Below are 19,905 nucleotides of genomic sequence, written 5' to 3' on the forward strand. Positions count from 1 at the left end.
TTATGTTCAAGCTATGTTTATTTGGAAGTTACCAGGCAATGTTATCTATCATTTGGGAGTAGAGAGAAAGGACAAATAATATGGATTTTATGAAGAATGAAATGTTAACTGATATGTTCAGAATTATAGAAAGGAATTTCTATATTCCTAGGTGGCAGGAAATGTGAACCAGATCATATATGACTGGTAAGACAAACAAAGCTTCAACTGTAGTCACTGAATTATGTGAGACTATACTATCCCCATTCATATCCTACCAGATTTTAACCCTTGTTAATAGTGCTCACTGTTTCTAATGCTGCAGTTTGGCATAGTTTGAATCCCATCAGAGAGATGACTTTCATGAAAACACCAGTTAAAAGGAAAAAGAGATTATATGGTGTATTTACATCAGATAGAGAGTTAATGCTGTGTGTTCACAACATGAAGTAAGCTTTAAAAAGAGTTGAATTAGGTGACAGATTTTCCATAGTCATAGCTTCGTAGGGTGGCTTTTATAATTTACTTTAAACCTTTGTGAATTATTTATCAGATATGTTATTCAAATATAAGAAACAATTTAAAGGTCAAATATTTTTCAAAGCCCCAGTAAATTTGTATTATCTTCTGTTTAACTGTTACTTTGCTATCACTGTTCTGGAAAATTGAATTTAAATCTATGTGGAGTTAAGGCCAAAACATGAGCTTCATGTCATTCTGGATTTTTATATTACAGAAGGTATCAAAATCTTTTGGAAGACCTTTCAGGGATAGGAAACCTAAAAGCCTTCTGATTTTAAGATTTTTCTTTTTTAAGTACCAAAGTTTGAAAGGAAAGCTTCATCTTTCTCTGCTGCATCTCCTTCAATGAAAGGATTTGTTCTGAAAATTTGGATTCAAATCAAAAGGCCATTCTTGAGGACCTAAAAGGCAACAGGCCTTCAGGCCACAGGTTCCCTACCCCTGCATGAATTGGGAAATAATACCATCAAAAACAGAGAACTGAGCATGAATAATTTCTTTTTACCATTTTACCAAACTCTGTAGGAAAAGAAAAACAATGATGTTTATATCAAAAGAAAGGTAACTCAGACTCTAGCAAAAAGGAGCCTAAAGAGAGGGCATAGAATCTGCGTGTGCATGCTCCAGTGCTGTAAAGCAGAAAAAGGCTCTATGGGGACCAATTTCTTTTGATGTAAGATATGAGTCTAACATTTCGTTGCTGTTGCTTTTAATTAGAACAAGACACGTTTAAGGCACATTTATTGGCAACACAAAACACTAATAAATTTGTAAAAGACAATTTTTAAAACTTACAAAAGCAGATCTTAGGATTCTAAAAGTATAATAATCAATAGCTATTTAATATGAGAATATAGGTAATAAACCTAAAAGCCTCAGAGGTGCCTGTTAGTCACTGTATAAAAACATAACAATAACTTTTCCTAATGATGACTCAAGTAAAGACTTAGATTTTAGGAGCATTTCTGTCAATTTTTTTTTTTTCTAATATGAAGAAGAAATCTGCATCTAAGGAGGAAACCTCAGTTATCAGAGAAATTTACTTACACAGTTGAATACCCATTATGGGTCTCTTCTGTACTAGGCGTTGTGATAGAGCATGAAAAAGTGACAAGGACCTGTTCTAAGACATTCCCAACCTTAATTTCAGGTGGGACTTTATCCCTGGAATACCAAATAAACATACCAAATAAACATAGCGTTACTTAGTGATTTAGATAATCCTGTGAATTGCTTGAGAACTGTCCTTTCTGATACCATAATAGATCTGATAAAATTTTATCAACTTGTTTGCTATCATCAATTTAATGCAAACAATCAAGTTCAGATACTCATCTACTGGTTAATTTCCCATTCAGTGTTTGTTCTTTGTAAATGAATATGGTAGCATATCAGCTGGGCGCAGTGGCTCATGCCTGTAATCCTAGCACTCTGGGAGGCCGAGGTGGGTGGATTGCCTGAGTTCAGGAGTTCAAGACCAGCCTGAGCAAGAGCAAGACCCTGTCTCTAAAAATAGCCAGGTATTGGCTCAGTGCTATAGCACAGTGGTTATGGCACCAACCATATACGGTGAGGCTGACAGGTTCAAAATCAACCTGGGCCAGCTAAACAACAATGACAACTGCAACAAAAAATAGACAGGCGTTGTGGTGGGTGCCTGTATTCCCAGCTACTTGGGAAACCGAGGCAAGAGAATCACTTAAGCCAGTGGTTCTCAACCTTCCTAATGCTGTGGCCCTTTAATACAGTTCCTGTGGGTTGAGAACTGCTGCTTAAGCGCAAGAGTTTGAGGTTGCTGTGAGCTGTGATGCCGCACACTGTACCCAGGGCAACATAGTGAGACTCTGTCTTAAAAAATAAATAAATAAAAATAAAAATAGGCAGGTGTCGTGCCTACCTACTTGGGAGGCAAAGGCAAGAGGATCGCTTGAGCCCAAGAATCTGAGGTTGCTGTAGCTATGATGTCAGGGCACTCTACCCAGGATGACAGAGTGAGATTCTGTCTCCAAAAAAAAATGGTAGCATATCATCTGTTAAGTGTACATTGCTGGATTTTCTTCCACAGTCATGGTGAAGTACCTTACTAGAAATGTGATCTGGCACCTACTTTTTTCTTCTCTATGAAGCCAGAAGACACAGCAACTTGTAGTGTCATAATTATTGTATTGTTTGCCTAAATGTTTTCTATTTAAATGCTAACTTAGAAATATCATGTAAATGTTGTATATAATTAATGTATTTAGTATGAGATGCATTAAAGTACTAATGCTTTCCTTTCCTATTAAGTTAGTCAAGTGAAAATTGGTGAGAGTATCTCAAGAGAAAATAGTAGCATATCATAGTTCATGTTAGAACCTCTGGTAGTATTAAATACTTTTTAACTTTTTCATATTAATATGTAGACATTTTACTATACTATCAAACTGGCACTTTTTCAAGGGACTGTATATCAGCAAGATGAAACCAATGTTTAATCCCCCAAAACTGTGAATATGCAGGAATATGTGACTATTGTGGTAGTTTGTGTAAGAAATAAAAAAATGTATACTTATTGAGTATAGTATTAGCTTTCCATTTAATAGTACTTAGTCTAAGAAGAATGCCAAATAATTAGTTTATTAAAATTCTTAATTGCAATTAATTTTATTTGTGCCGTGTTTTTACACATACGGGTTTAGGTTATATGAAAGCTACTTTTGGATATTGCTAGTGATTTTAAATGAGACATCTTTAGTGCCTGACCAGCTTAGTCAGTAAAACATGACACTCTTAAATGTAGGGATCCACTTGACTTTTCTAAAAGATATGTATGTTTCATTTGAAAAGCATAATATATTGATATTTAATCCCTTTTTGAACATAGAGTTTATGTCTGTGACAAGAATCAAGCCTGTAAGAAAAAATACTTTGTTTTGCGATCCATGTGTCTGTGATCTAACAACATATTTGTAAATAAAAGCATATAGAAAAGCAGTATTGATACTTTTATTACATACATCATGTTTTTGTACTGTTCTTTTTAATAAAAATATTTTTGTTATCCCTACAATGCCTTCTCAATTTAAAAAAGCATTTTTGGATATTTTTTATATTATTTTAATATTTTCTGCATGACTGTGATAACCTGTTTTGTTTAGATATAACATTACAAAAAAAATCTACATAAGTAACTGAGTGGCTTTTGTAAACAGTTAACTTTCACTTAAGTTTAACATACAGAGCATCAGATGTATTAAAATGTACAAAATATATCCATGGTGAAGAGACATTTAATAAATCTACAATTTATTTTCCTCTTTTTCTTTCTTTTAGGTGTCCAATGTCCCCAGCATCAGTAGATTGCCAACTCCCTCTCCTTGCAACACCCCAGCCAGTGTTACGCTGGTGCTGTCATACCCATCCCAGATTACTGCAGCAGAATGGAGTTGTTCTTTAGTTGTAAGGTAAGTTTCTGTCCCCCACTTACTTCATATACATAGAGATACAGCTTTTTATTTTTTTTACAATATTGTGTAGTTTTGTAAGTTTTTTTTTAAGTTTCTTTTCCTTTATAATTCCTTAATATATCATACTCAAAAACTTATAAAACTACATAATATAAGAAAGGACTTATCTTGTGACCATAGACCAGCTCCTTTTTGTGGTAATCCCTATGGAGTTATAAAATCTCCACTGTTTGATAGTTGGGGCATCTCATGGAAAGGGAGCTGGCAATCTGCAGCTGCAGTGGACATTGGATGAGAAAGCAATGCAAGGTAAGCTTTGAATTTAGTCTCTACTGTATGCCTTTGGTTCAATGGTGCATGCTTGAAATTCGCACTTTATTTTATGTTAAACTTTATAGTAGATTCATAAAGGAGAAATAATACTCTCCTCTTTTTTAAAGTGATCTTCCATAAACATCTGAATTATTTAGTTCACATTATTCATTAGGATTCTCTTAGAAAATATTTTTGTCCCTGAAAATTGTGAGAATTCTAATATTGAAAACAGTTAATTTATCCTCATATTCACACCTTGTTTATGAAGTCAAGACTAAGTTATATGTATAAAGCTTATTAAATATATTTTTATTAGAGAAAGCTATAGCACTGCTCCACAAATGATCTTTCACTAAAACATTACCTGCTGTCTTTATGTTTGATTCTGTATTTATCAGTGCAGAAAGATTGAAAGAGCCTTTCTAATTTTTACTATATCTGCATTCTCTATGTTTGAAGATGCAGGAATTTTTACTTTTGTTTTAATTAACTTTTAAACTTTAGATCACTATAGTTTTAATTACTATTATAATTTTTTAAATTAACTAAATAAATTTGAGATTTTAATTCTTGCATTACAGAGATACTTATATTTCAATATAGGTTACTTACACAATATAATCTATTTCTTCTTTAGGAATTATCCATTTGAGGACCAAGAGAGACAGCATTATGTAATGAAAGGATAGTAGATTTTACCATTCAGGAGATAAAAGAATTCTAATGTCTACCTTTATTTAAAAGTTGTCTCTCAGTATCCATAGGAGATTGGTTCCCCACCCCCACAGATAACAAAATCCACAGATGTTCCAATGCCTTATATAAAATGGTATAGCTTTTGCATATAACCTTCGTATATCCTCCCGTATACCTTAAATCATCTCTCGGTTACTTATAATAGCTAATACAATGTAAATGTGATATAAATAATTGTTATACTGTATTGTCTAGGGAATAATAACAAGAAAGAAAAACTATTCAGTATGGATGCAACCATCCTTTTTTTTCTGGATATTTTCAATCCATGATTGGTTGAATACATGGATGCAGAACCCACAGAGCTACCTGTACCTCCTTGTGTAACTTTAGACTTTTTTAATAATTTTATTCTAGAAGAAACAATTGTTCTTGGTATTTTCCTTATCTGTGTATATAAATAAGGCTGATCAGTTAGAAAAGTTATTACTAGCTTTTAGTTAATGATCTAATTCAAAGTTGAATAAATATTTGTTTTCATTTTTAAATAAATTTCATATTTAGACCCAAGATAAGGCAGATGATTACTCTCTAATTTTTTTTCAAAAACTTACAACATTTTTTCTCTTTGCGTAAGTTCCATTGTCTACTGTTAAACTCTGAGACCACCGCTAAATAGGAAGGGACAGTGTCATTATTTTAATTCGATTTAAGTTGTAAATATCTTATTTTGATCAAAGAAGATGATACATAAAACAAGCACTGAATTTCCCTTTTTTTATTGGTGACTAAAGTACTTTACAAATACCAATCTCATGGCAGGCAATAGGAGTGCCTTTTGTTGAAGTCATTAATATTCTTTATATGTATCTTCTAGGTAAAACATTTTATCAGTCTTTACTTCCTGTAATTTTTGTTAGTTTTGAAAATAATAAACCTTTTTAGTTTGTTTATTAAGTGTGGAATGATTAAATACACATTTTCAAATTAGATGAAATACCATACCACCACTACCCCAAATTGAAAACATGCAACATAAGAAAAGGGAAGAAACCCACAAAACATATATAAAAGTACAAGGCCATAGACATTTCCAGATAGATTAGTAAATAAGATAGAGTTACATGAAAGTTGGAAATTTATTCTCTAATTAGTATTTAAGTTCTTTTCCTTGTATGTAGTCTGCTAGTTCAGTAAAATATTTCTCCATGTTGGAATAATTAAAAATTAGTAACCAAAATAAAATAAAAAGATAAAGGTTTTATAATCCTCTTAAAATTCTCATCTACAAATATTAATATATTTTAATTTAGCAGAGACACAAATAGAGCTGACAAATGTCTTGAAATAGCTATACAGTCTCCTCTTCATGCACCTCCTCTACCTAGAGCTAACTAAGGTCTTCTGTCCTATACTACTACCAGTCCTTCTGCAGCTGCCATCCCATCACTACATGATAATCCAGACAGCAGCTGTACTGCTCAGGTTAGCTTTGCAGCTGTCACTTTTCTCCTGTAACCTCACTCTTACCATTTCAACTTTGAGCCAAATACTAGTTTGGAAGTATAAAAAGAATGTTGTTTATATACTTTATTAAAAAGAAAAATCTACATATTTTCTATTTTTTATTGAAACAATCCTACCCATTCCACAAAGGATTTTAGGTAGCTGTTATCTGCCTTTTCATCTTCCTCCATCTAGGTTCACTTTCCCCAGAGGAAAGTCATCTTTTATTCAGTTTTATTATGTGTCAGTTTAATAGTTTTATTTTCATAGGTTAGGATCAGCACTCTATGCTATCTTAGAACATGTATTTGAGAAAAATAAACTTTTAAGGTCTAACTCATTGTTAACTTGGGTCCTGTGTGTACGTTTAGAACATATTTAACAAGAAAGTGGCTTATCTGTGTTAATGTATTACGTGAAATAAAAATTATTTTTCTTGGGATATTCTTCCGAATACTATGATTTGTCATACCACTAAGAAGATAAAACTTAATCATGAGTCTAGGTTCCGTATTATGGGCACATGCACATATAATCCCACATCTTCCTACTTTTCTAATAAGCATTTCCCCTTCTAAAATATAAAAACTTCAGAGGAAGAAATATACCTATCTGTTTTTATGTGCATAAACATTCTGTTTGTTTGAAGCACAATTTTTTTTATAAAACTATCCTATTAATCGTTTAAGTTTATATGTGACTAAAATTTCCATGACTTAAATGTTGAAGGTTTTTTAAATATACACATAGCTGAAAAATCTATGCACGTTTATAATTTTGTTCTACTAAATTTTGTTTAGATAGTAGTAATTTTTCTGCCCTAATGTTTTACATATATGCAAATCGATTTAATTGCTGCGGGATAAATTTCTGCATGACTTAATTTCATGCATGATCCGTAACATACATAGTTGTGTGTTTTTGTTAGAAATAAAACATGTGGATTGTATGATATGTAAATTATATCTCAAAGCTATTAGAAAAAATACAACATGGTTACATAACAGTAGATGACAGGTGCACACTAACATTGTTGAGGAGTGGGGATTAGCTTGACTGCTATAAATTTATTCCTATATTATTCAAATAATTTTGTGTATGCTGATAAAGTATCTTTGCTAGAGTTATTTATAGCCTATGTCAGATTGAATTTATGTGGTACACTTTTTAAGAGGTAGTGATGTGGTTCTAAGAACTTTGACTTTACAAGCAGATGTGGGTTTTAGTCATAGGACCTTAACTAAGTTATTTACTCTCTTCAAGCTGTAGTTTCATCATTTGTAAAGGGAATATAACAATACAAACACTTCAGAAGGGTTTTCATAAATGCTAGGGCTCTTTCTAGATATAGATATATAAGGGGTCATTAAATACCTAGGATAATACTTAGCAAATTGAGAGGACATCAGTAATTATTAACTTTTAGTGTAACGTAGTTTTGAAAACAGTGATAGCTTTGGTTGCTTTTCTGTGCTAGAAACATTTTTAAATAAATCTAAAATATTCTAACGAGTTTTGTTAAGATCACTTTTAGATATAACAAATTGAGCTTTTCTCCCCTTTTCCCTCACTTTTTGGGAAAATTACAAAAACCTTATGGAAATGACTTATTTACTTATTTGATGAATAAACTTTTGTATCATTACCTATATTTAGCAATAATCTATTAAAACATTGATAACTGTTGCAATTTAAAAAATTTTTTTTAATGTTTTTCTCCCAGTTGGGTGAAATGGATTTCAGATTTATCTCGTATAATTCAGAATTGTTAAATATATTATGTAAGATTTATTACAGGATTCCCCCTTTCTGCAAGCCTCTGAAGAAGAAATATGTTTTTGATGAGTTATTAGCATTTTGGTTTTGTTTTTTAATCAGAAAATAAGGCTTGACATTAACTTTTAGATTAAATCTAAAGGATTTACTTTAAAAATTGTGTTTTTAGGGCAAATGGTATCATCGGAGGCAAGCTGTAAAAGAATTGCATAGTACATTGATACGTCTTTTAAATGAATTGCTGCCATGGGAACCAAAGTTAATGAAGGCTTTCCAAAGAAACAGGTAATTCAGGCTTTATAATCTGTTCAACATGTTTTAAGGTCCTTAATTTATGATTTTAGGAAGATATCCTGGAATAATTTAGTGGTTTTCCATTCATTTGTAATTCAGATATTTTTGAGTGCCAGCTGTGTGCCAGGCACTTCCTAAGCCCTGAGAAAGTAACTTTGTTTAAACAAACCCACCCCTTCTCTTTGACTTACATTCTAGTGGAAGAAACAGGCAAACTCAAAGTCAGATGGCAAAAAGTGCTGAGAAGTGAAATAATGCACAGTGAGAGGGGTAGGAAAGGGCTGGTTTGACTAGCTGGGCGTTGTGGCAGACGTCTGTAGTCCCAGCTGCTCAGGAAGCTTAGGCAAGAGGACCGCTTGAGCCCAAGAGTTTAAGGTTTGTGTGAGCTATGGCATGGCACCATGGCATTCTACCCAGGGTGACAGAGTAAGACTTTGTCTCAAAGAAAGAAGAGTGGGGCGCTGGTTTGGACAGGATGAAGGTTATTCTCACTAAGATAGTAATAAAAGCTTCCTGACAAGTTGATGTTTGACCTGACGGCGATGAGGAAGAGAGCCACATGGATATCTGAGGGAAAAGCAGAGGGAATAGAAGGTATAAAAGCCCTAAGGTTGGAAGCATGTTTGGCATTTAGAGGGAATGCAAAGAGGCAAATAAAACTAAAGAAGAATGAGTAAAGAACATGGTAAGAGACAAGAGTACTAACGGGGAAGGTAGCCAGATCTGGTAGGTCTTAAATGATGAGTTTTTACGTTGTGTGAAATGAGAAGCCATCGAATGGGTTTAAGCAGAGAAGGGATATGATCTGATTTATGTTTTAAAGTAGTCACCATAGCTGCTATGTTGAGATTAATAGTGTAATGGGACAAAGATGAAAACAGGTATCTAATTACACTACAGCAGTAATATAGGAGAAAAATAGTAGTGGCTTGGACTAGGGTAATAGTGCAAATGCCAAGGAATGGTTGAGTTCTGGATATGTTTTGAGTGTAGGGTTGGTAAAATTAAACAATTAGATATTAGGGGTATGAGAGAAAGTAAAGCATAAAAAAGATGATAGCTAGTATTTTTGGTCCAAACAGCTGGAACAATGGGATTGTGATTGAGATAGATTAACTGAAGGAGGTGGGGGGAATTGAAGAGTTAGGATTTCAGTGTGTTAAGTTTGATATGTTTTTTAGACATCTAACTGGTATCATTAGTAATAGTTCAATATATGAGTCTGAGTTCAAGGGAGTCAACCAGGTTAGAAGTGCAAATTTGGTAATTGTCAGCATACCAGTTGTATTTAAAGCCATGAGACTGGTAGAAATTACCTAGTATGTAGACACAGGAAAAAAAGAGAACTGAACACTGGACATTCCGACACGCAGAGGTGGTAAAAATGAGTAGGGACTGAACAGAAGAGACTGCGAAAGAGTGTTCAGTAAGATAGTAACAAAGGAAGAACGATGTCTTGAAAACAAGACAAAGGAAATATTTGAAAAAGGAGGGCTGCTGATGATAGGTTGAGGAAAATGATGAATAAGAATTCATTATTGAGTGGTGCCTGTGGCTCAGTGGGTAGGGCACCCACCCCATATACCAAGGGTGGCAGGTTTGAACCCAGCCCTGGCAAAACTGCAACAAAAAAATAGCCGGGCGTTGTGGCGGGCGCCTGTAGCCTCAGCTTTTCAGGAGGCTGAAGCAAGAGAATCGCCTAAGCCCAAGAGCTGGAGGTTGCTGTGAGCTGTGACACCACACAGCACTCTACTGAGGGCGACAAAATAAGACTCTGTCTCTAAAAAAAAAAAAAAAAAAGAATTCATTATTTAGGATCGGTGCCTGTAGCTCAGTAGCTAGAGCGCCAGCCACATACACTGGAGCTGGCAGGTTTCAAATCCAGCCTGGGGCTGCCAAACAATGACAACTATAACAAAAAAATAGCCAGGCAGGCGGCACCTGTGGCTCAACAGAGTAGGGCACTGGCCCCATATACCAGAGGTGGCGTGTTCAAAGCCAGCCCCAGCCAAAAACTGCAAAAAAAAATAAATAAATAACCAGGCATTGTGGCTGGCACCTGTAGTCCCAGCTACTTGAGAGACTGAGGCAAGAGAATCACTTAAGCCTAAGAGTTTGAGGTTGCTGTGAGCTGTGATGCCACAGCACTCTACCCAGGGCAACATAGTAAGACTCTTGCCTCAAAAAATAAAAATAAAAAAAAAGAATTCATTTTTTAGGTTTGGTGCCTATAGCTCAGTGGATAGGGCTCTGGCCACATACACCAGAGCGGGTGGATTCGAACATATGAAGGTTATTAATGACTGGTAGTTGTGTTGCTAGAAAAATGAGTGAAAGTCTTAGGAATCTATTCAAGAGAATTCAGAGAAAGGAATTGAAGAGTCTTTTATGAAGTCTTGCTGTAAAGTGGAATAGAATGATGGGGCAGTGCCTGGAAGGATAAGTTGGGGTTAAGAGAGAATGTTTTGGTATCTGTTTTCGTTAGTTTTTATTAATAGGAGAAATAACATGTTTGTATACTGACAGAAATAATCTAATAGGCAAAAAATAGATTTAGGCAAAGGAAGACATTTGGTAGAATGTTGTCCTTCATTAGACAAGAGAGGATGCATTTAAATAGAGTTGTTAGCTTAGGTAGGAAGAAGGAGAATGTGAGTACAAATTAAGTTAACTTGCAGATAACATATAAGCATGTGAAGATTTTCTTTAAATTGCTTTCATTTTTCATGAAATAAGCAAAGTCATTGGCTGAGGCTAGTCATACAGAGACTAGAATGTGTTATCGAATGATAATTATAAAACGAATTTTCCATTCAATTTGTAAGACTGGAATAAAAAAAATATCTATGTGGGGATAGTATGAAGTTCTCCCTTTTTAATTATCATTCGATAACACATTCTAGTCTCTTACAGTCCCCATATGCTTCATAAAAACCCTTAAGCAATAATTTAAAGCATAAAGTGAGAAAATAACTAACATTGTAGAATGTTAAAACTAACATTTATAGAATATTTGTGTGCCATACATACTATAAAATGAGTTCTCTTATTATTCCCATTATACAAATAAGTAAACTGATGCTTAGTAAGGTAAAGTATTTACCCAAAGTCTTATAACTACTAAGTGATTTAGGTAGAACTTAAAATCCAATATGCACAAGTAAGAATATGTAACAACCCAGCTGCTTGGGAGGCTGAGGCAAGAGAATCGCGTAAGCCCAAGAGTTAGAGATTGCTGTGAGCCATGTGACGTCATGGCACTCTACCCAAGGGCGGTACAGTGAGACTCTGTCTCTACCAAAAAAAAAAAAGAATATGTAACAAAAATAAATTGGTGAAAACATATTCAGATGTATTTTTTAAACAAAAGTAAAGAAACTAAGGGTAAAGTTTGAGGGTAGAGAACTTAGTTGAAAGCAAAAGCAATTATATAGGACATGTAAAACATCATGTTTCTGTCTCTCCATAGATAATAATATGTTTTTATGTAAAGAAGATATCTATGAGAGTTTATTACTTTTTAGCTGTGTTTCCCTAGGCTTAATAAAAAAAAAATCTTTCTAGTAAAACCTAAAGGTTTAGACGTGATTACTTCCCGGATTAAATGATGGATTTGTTTGTTTGTTCCTGTTTAATACGCACAATAATAAATACTATTGCTTAGAATTTCTTGATTAACTGTTTTTAAGTAACATTTTAAGTTGTATTATTATAATCAGTGATTTTGAGACTATTTCAAATCTGTATCTACCAGTGCAGCTAGAAAAAATTACCTTTCATTTTGTAGTTCTAACAGCAGCCTTTAGAAAGATAATCAGGTGGTACATTTAAACATTTCATTCTGAAATTTGCAGATGTGATTTTTTTTAAGCTTATGCCTACACCCTAGGTTTTGTCTTCTTGAGCAACTAATCATTGGCAAGACTAAACTAAGCATCTTAGACACACTTAAGATTGACAAAATTTTTGTACTGGTGTAATTGAACATATTTCAACATGTAGTTTAAAATGTTAAAAATAGTTTAGATTCCAAGAATTTAATACATATGTATTATCAGTGATATTGGGTATTTTATTCAGGAGCCGTTTAAAGAGAGACTATGATGACTTCAGAAGACAACCTGATTATGATAAATTTACTAGAGAACTATGGGCTACTGAAGAAGGTGAAGGAGATCTGGAAAAAGATTCTCCTAAAGGAGAAATCATTAAGTCTATAGACTTGACAGAACCTCTAGATATCCTGGGGAAAGATCACTTTGATCCAGGTAACATTAAAACTTTTTTTAAATCAACCCTAAATGTACAAAGAAAAGTTTTTGTTTGCTGTGAAGGTGAAAGATAATCTGATCAACGAAATATGTTGACTGGGGAGACCTGGTATGTTTATGTCTATGTCCTTATAAGTAACTTAAGAGTCATTATTATGTTTCTAGGAGTTTCTGGAGCCAATGCCTGACTATAGGCATGTCATTGCTTATTATAGGCCATATATCTTTGATTTGTAATCCCGTTGAATTTGATTCATTCTCTTCTTTCTGTTATTATTTCTGAAGTTTGCTTTAAGTTAGAATTTGTAAGTCCCTAATATTGTGAGGGCTTTTTTTATGAGAAATGACCAAGGTTGATGGCCTGATGAGACCAGAGTAAACATATCATTCTAATAAGGATAGGAGGCTGAATTACCCTACAATTACCCTGAATTACCCTACAATTCATTTCAATTTATCAGATTATATTATTGTATAAATCTAATTTAATGACTTTCTTTTGTTATATAAGACATTAGTATGAAAATTTGGGGTTAGATATGGATTAACCTCTTGTTCCATGTCTTCAGTGAATTATAAGAGTATTTCTTATTAACCCAGTTTGACCAGTTATTAATTTCTTTTACTGTAAACATCAGAAAGAGCTGGACATTTTTTTTTTTTTTTTTTTTTTTTTTTGCAGTTTTTGGCCGGGGCCAGGTTTGAACCTGCCACCTCCAGTATATGGGGCTGGCACCCTACTCCTTTGACCCACAGGTGCCGCTCTGGTTTGCATATCTTTTTAAAAGAGGAAAATTAACCCAGCTACAGTGGTGCAGATCTATACTTCCAGCTGGGGCAGGAGGATTGCTTGAGCCCAGGAGTTTGAGTCTAGCCTGGACAACCTAGTGAGGCCTGGTCACTTTAAAAAAAATGAAAGAAAGAAAAAAAGAAAATTTTTATACTTGCATTATAGCAGAATTAGCAGAATTAACTTTCTCAAGAAGTTAACTTGGTCATGATTATGATATCAAGATTACTATAGCAAAGGTCATCTTTATCTCCCTCAGTGGTGCTGAGGCTTTCAAATGACCTCGCAATAGATTTCTTAATAAATTACCAGTTAAAAGATTGACTTTCATTCTCATGATTGGTGTTACTGCTATTCAGTTGCTGTTTTATATAAACAAAATACTTATTTTTATAATTTTCAGATGATATGAAATTGTCAGAAATAGATTTTCCCATGGGCAGAAGCAAGCTGTTGAAGAAGGAATTGCCATCTAAAGATGTACCAAAAACACTGCTTAAAACTCTTAAACGACAGTCCAAACAAACAAATTATCTGGATGATAGCACAAAAGAGCTTTCCCCAAGAAAGAAAGCAAAGTTAAGCACAAATGAGACAACAGTTGATAATTTAGAAGGTGATGTGCAAATAGACTATTTAAATGAAATGAAGCATCCAGACCCATCATTTCCAGAGTCATTTGCCTCATTGGATTCAGTATCCGTGTCTACTCTCCAAAAAGGGACCAAACCTATTCAGGCCTTGCTTGCAAAGAATATTGGGAACAAAGTGACCTTAACAAATCAACTGCCCCCTTCCACAAGTAGAAGTGCTTCTGCTGTGGAAAAGCCAATTATATCTCCTCCGGAAGCAAGCTCTATAAAGCCAGCGTTAACCTGCCATACCAGTACAAAAGGTCCTTTGCAGATGGTGTATAAAATGCCCTGTGGCCAATGGTTGCCAATAGATCTTCACAATAGCTCTGTAAAGATTCAGATGCAACCTGTGGTGGATCCTAAAACAGGAGAAAAAATCATGCAACAGGTTCTTATTTTGCCTAAGAATTTTGTGATTCAGCATAAAGAAGGAAAAGCAATTGCAAAAGAAGTACCACCACTTCAACAAAAAGATTCAGAACAACATTGTTCATCTTTCCCACAGACAACAAATGTAAACTCTTCTTCAGCATCAGTTCTTGTCAACCCAGCAGGAACTGTTTCTACTCAACTACCTAGTACAGTTTTCAACAAGACAATTACACCTTTATCAAATGTGAGTAATGCTAGACCACAACCTTTGTCATCTGTAACCTCTGTTAGTAATTTATTAACACCACCAGTTAAGATGAGCCAGAGTGAAGCAGGAAAAGTCAAGAATGCAGTTTCAACAGCCACATTCCCCCTACTCAGTGCTTCATCTACCATTTCCTTAACAGGTCAACCTCTGTTATCAACAGCAACACTAAATGGATCTATAAATCCTGGTAGTTCCCTGAATTGTTTTGTACAACAACTTGCCGATTCTTCTGAAACAAAGCAAGAATTGAAAACTGTGTGTATAAGAGATTCACAGTCAATTCTTGTTAGGACACGAGGTGGGAACACGGGAGTTGTAAAAGTACAGACCAATCCGGATCAAAATTTACCCAATACTTTATCTTCAAGTTCTGTTTTCACTTTTGCTCCTCAGCTTCAGGCATTTCTGATGCCAAAGTCAACAACCTCATCATCCTCTGCATTTTCACCAGTAGCTGGAATGAATACTACTTCAAGTCTCCCACATTTTAGTCAAACACCAACTTCTGTTTCCATTCCAACTAGCTTTAATCCGACCATGGGAAAAAATCCCAAACTTAAATTAGGTCACCCCTCTAGCAGTGGTAATGTGAGCCACATGACAGATAAAACTTCACACATGCCTTCTTCTTTGAAATGCTCTGTTTCCTCTAGCACACTACTACAATCCACAACAAGTAATCCAGTAAGTGTAATTAGCATATCAACAGCAAACTTTGGACAAAACAATGAAAATATGATTCATACTCCAACTAAACAGCAACAGGTAGATTATGTCACAAGAAGTCGCCCTGTTACAAGATCAGAAGCAACAGTAGTAGCAAATGGAGATGGGATCAGTGGTACTCCAGTTCAGAAACTTATGCTGGTATCAGCTCCATCTATTCTTTCTTCTGGCAGTGGAACTACAGTTAATGTGGCACCTACACCAACATCTACTGGTGTCTCTGCCCAGAAATTAGTTTTTATTAATGCTCCAATTCCCAGTGGCACTTCAACCCCAACGATTGTTGCAGAATCATTAAAACAAACTCTTCCTCCTTCTTTGAATAAACCATATGTTAAGACTCCAGAGCAACCCCAAATAGTACTGATTTCATCAACAGTGGGAGTGCCAATAAAAGTCAATTCATCACCAACTGTGTCTCAGATAAAGGATGTGAAAATTGGGCTAAACATAGGTCAAGCAATTGTAAATACTTCAGGCCCTGTGCCAGCTATACCATCAATTAACATATTGCAAAATGTAATCCCAAAAGGAGAAGACAAAAGTAGCAAGGGCTGCATTTTGCCATTGTCAACAAGTGGTAATTCAATTCCTGTAAGTTCAAATTTTGTGAGTCAAAATATTACTCCTGTTAATGAATCAGTGGTTTCTGCCACAAGAGCAGTAAACATGTTTTCAGTAACAGGAGCAAATGTATCTTTGGGTTCCATTTCAATGACCTCAACCTCTGCTTCAGCTGGGGCACGACCTCCTGTTTTAGTCAGTGGAAATGATACCTCTTCAAGAATTATGCCTATTTTGTCAAATAGACTTTGCACATCAAATCTTGGAAACACTGTGGCTATATCAACTGTGAAAACAGGACATCTTGCATCATCTGTTCTGATTTCAGCTACACAACCAACAGTGTCTCCTAAATGTTTAACATCAGCTTTGCAGATTCCTGTTACTGTTGCCTTACCTACACCTGTGACTGCATCCCCTAAAATAATGAACACAGTTCAACATTCAGCAGCAGTACCAGAAGCCACATGTTCTCTTCCTAAAAGACAATCTTGGACTTCTCTCCAGTTTCAGTCGCCAGGGATTTCAACTACAGTGCCAACAAATGTAAACACAGCTAAACCTCAGACTGAATTGTCATCCCTTTCACCAAGTCCAGGTAAAATAACTAATATTTCCAATTTAGCTTCTCTGCCAAACCAGCAAATGCCCCCTTCTTTAGTAAAATCAACCCCTAGTTACAGTTCTATTCCAGGTGGCTCTTCCGTTCACACTGCCACAGCACCATCAAATGTAACAACTAGTCTAGTAGGGAGTCAGTTCAGCGAACCTTGCATTCAGCAAAAAATAGTCATCAACACCAGTACACCTTTGGCACCTGGTACTCAGATTATGATCAATGGAACCCGGTTTATTGTTCCACCACAAGGTCTTGGAGCTGGCAGCCATGTTCTCCTTATATCTACTAGCCCAAAATATGGACCTCCCTTAATTCTTAACAGCAGCCAAGGTATTCAGCCTACACCAGTAGATAACCCTGCCCACAAGATCACACTAGCATCAAATAATTCTTTACGGGCGCAACCTATAAAACATTCTCTGAAAAGCTCTACAAAAATTGTAAACTCTTTTGGGAATGCAAGTTCTCTACCTGCAGTAAATACGACACCACAAATTGTAAATACTACTGCTAAAGTTTATGTTCCACCTCCTGCACCTCCAGTATCATTGACTTCAGTAATTAAGTCTCCTCCAGCTACCATTTTGGCTAAAACACCTTCGTTGGCTTCTGCCATTTGCTCCAGTAATCCTCCACTGCCAAGTAACACTTCAGTATTTCATTTGGACACATCTGTTAAAAAATTATTGGTTAGCCCAGAAGGAGCCATTTTGAATACCATAAATACTCCAGCATCTAAGGTGTCTTCTCTCTCTTCATCTCTCTCGCAAATTGTCGTATCTGCCAGTCGAAATCCTGTCTCTGTCTTCCCTGATTTTCAGTCATCTGGTTTAGAGAAGCCTGACACAGCTGCATCTTGAATTTAGACTAAAAGAGCCAGTTTTTAAATAATGGGGCATTGTTTTGACTCCCATAAAAATTTTAACTTTATTATACTGTTGAAAACATACTATACATAGTTTGTGTGCGTGTGTGTGTGTGTGTGTGTGTGTGTTTTAATGTATCTTTTCATTAGCTTGCAACAAGGCTTTGTTTTCTTGGGGAGGGAAAAATATGTTCCATTTAACTCCTCATTGGTATTTGAATGTTTTCAAAGGTTCTTTGTTTAAAGTACATGGTCAGGATTTACCTGTCTGTATAACATAAATTGAACAAGGTCAAGTTTGACTAGTTTAGAGAAAGCTAGCCTTTTGCACACTTACATTGACATGTTTCTTCTTGAATTTGGATTATTGCCACATATCTATGATATGGTATTCTGTGTCATTAGTGAAATTTTATTTTTGTTTCTGTAAAAATATATATATATATTTATGCATTGTGAAAATGCAGTCCATGGTGTAAAATTGTACATATTCCTAAATCCCTAACAACCTGTACTAAATATATGTACAAAGAACTATGCTGTCTTATTTATGTTTTGTTTACATAATGTATAGTTTTTTAAGTATTTTAGTAATTTTGGACCAGTGAACTGTTAGCAACAATGCAGAAGAATCTGCATGTAATAAACTGAGTTGCTGTATTTCTTTGTTTGAATACCATTTTTAAAATGTGTTCTTGTTCCATTGAAAGAATACATGATATAAATGAAGACAGTCCTTATATTAAGAATGAATTAAGGCTAGGAAATTTGAATTAATAATATGAGTAGCTAGCATTTGTACAAGGCTTTACAGTTTACAATTTTCTATTTCACTTATTTCATTGATTTTCATAGTACTCTTGAGAATTTAGGTAATGTGTCCAAGGTTACCCAGGTAGTGGGTGGTAAAGCCAGTATTTGAACCTAGGCTTTAAATACTTTTTCCATGGTTCTAAATTGCTTCTGTTCATAAAATTTCACTCTAGATTTCATTATTTTAGCCTTTTTAAAAATCCATCACTAAATTCTACATTGACCAAAATATGTGACTTTTTTTTTCAGACAAGTATATTCGGTCTTTATTTATACTGCAAGTAAAATTTGGAAAAACAATTATAAAATAATTTTAGATTCATAAGAAGTTGCAAAGATACTACAGAGAGGTCTCATGTACCCTTCACCTTAATTCCCCTAGATATGTTTATTTTTAAATTGAGGAGTTGGGTCATAGTGACTGATTTCTAAAATGATATTTGAGAATATGATTTTTTTTTAATTTAGAATAAAAAGTGAGTGTGGACACTTTCAGTTATAAGTGCTGTCAACCTTTTTCCCCTCAATTACAGACTGCTCTCAACCTCCTCCCTCCACCACCTTGCAGTTACTTAAGTTCCATTGTAAAGCAAATTTTATAGCTCAACTGATTCTCAGGGTTTGACTTTGTAGTCTTTTAGAATATGCCTCATTTTAAATAAAAGGTAGCTTTTATATTTATTGGATCTTTATTCCATTATTTCCAGATATTGACCGTATACTCATACACATTTCATTTATTATAATACTATTAAACCTCATCAAATGGAGTTGTCATCAAGTTGAAAATGATAGGGAAGAGCACACCTAAAGATTTCCTTTGAAACTACATGTATTCATTATCAAAGTGGAGAGGGTAACAGAGAGTACTCCTGGAAAGTTGCTAAATATTCTCAAAAACTTATGTGGTAAGACAGTTACTTTGCCAATCCTGTCTATGCTCCACTCAGTCACCCTCCCCCTTTCCCTGTCAGTTAAGCAACCCTGTTGGATTTAAGGGGAAGTGGGTGATGTTTGAAGTGCATTGCATTAAGTGGTGGTGCTCAGTAAATGAGTATGTTTACATACTCAGCTTTTAAGACAAAATAACCTAAAACCATCCACGTTTTGTCTCAAAAGAATTCTCTAAGCCACTTCCAGAAACTAATTTGCTGAATTACCGATGGCTCAACTTTAATGCCAGTGAAGGATCTAAACTAATTAGCTGCTAAAATATCTTCTAACTCCTAAATCTAAAATCCTAATGTGACATTCAGAGCTCTGTATGATCTGGTAAGCTTTTAGAGCAGTGGTTCTCAACCTTCCTAATGCCACAACCCTTTAATACAGATCCTCATGTTGTGGTGACCCCCAACTATAAAATTATTTTCGTTGCTACCAAAGTTGCTACTGAAAAGTTGCTTGGTGTTACTGAGTATTCTTTAAACGTCATCTATAAAGACATACAT

The 19,905-nt window shown here is 34.8% G+C and overlaps 1 protein-coding gene across 3 annotated transcripts in view; it reads left to right on the forward strand.

Annotated features, from left to right (window-relative positions):
- Positions 1 to 18,304, forward strand: part of KIAA2026 (KIAA2026 ortholog) — a 96,570-nt gene extending 78,266 nt beyond the window's left edge. For all 3 annotated transcript variants that reach the window (XM_053573307.1, XM_053573297.1, XM_053573304.1), the window contains 3 exons: positions 8,410 to 8,525; positions 12,615 to 12,802; positions 13,999 to 18,304. In XM_053573307.1, coding sequence (XP_053429282.1) covers positions 8,410 to 8,525; positions 12,615 to 12,802; positions 13,999 to 17,639 — 3,945 coding nt within the window. In that variant the 3' untranslated portion in view covers positions 17,640 to 18,304. The remainder of the gene's footprint in view (positions 1 to 8,409; positions 8,526 to 12,614; positions 12,803 to 13,998) is intronic.
- Positions 18,305 to 19,905: the final 1,601 nt, after the last annotated feature.

The sequence above is a fragment of the Nycticebus coucang genome, chromosome 2 (genome assembly GCF_027406575.1).
Source record: "Nycticebus coucang isolate mNycCou1 chromosome 2, mNycCou1.pri, whole genome shotgun sequence".
NCBI classification, from domain to species: Eukaryota; Metazoa; Chordata; class Mammalia; order Primates; family Lorisidae; genus Nycticebus; species Nycticebus coucang.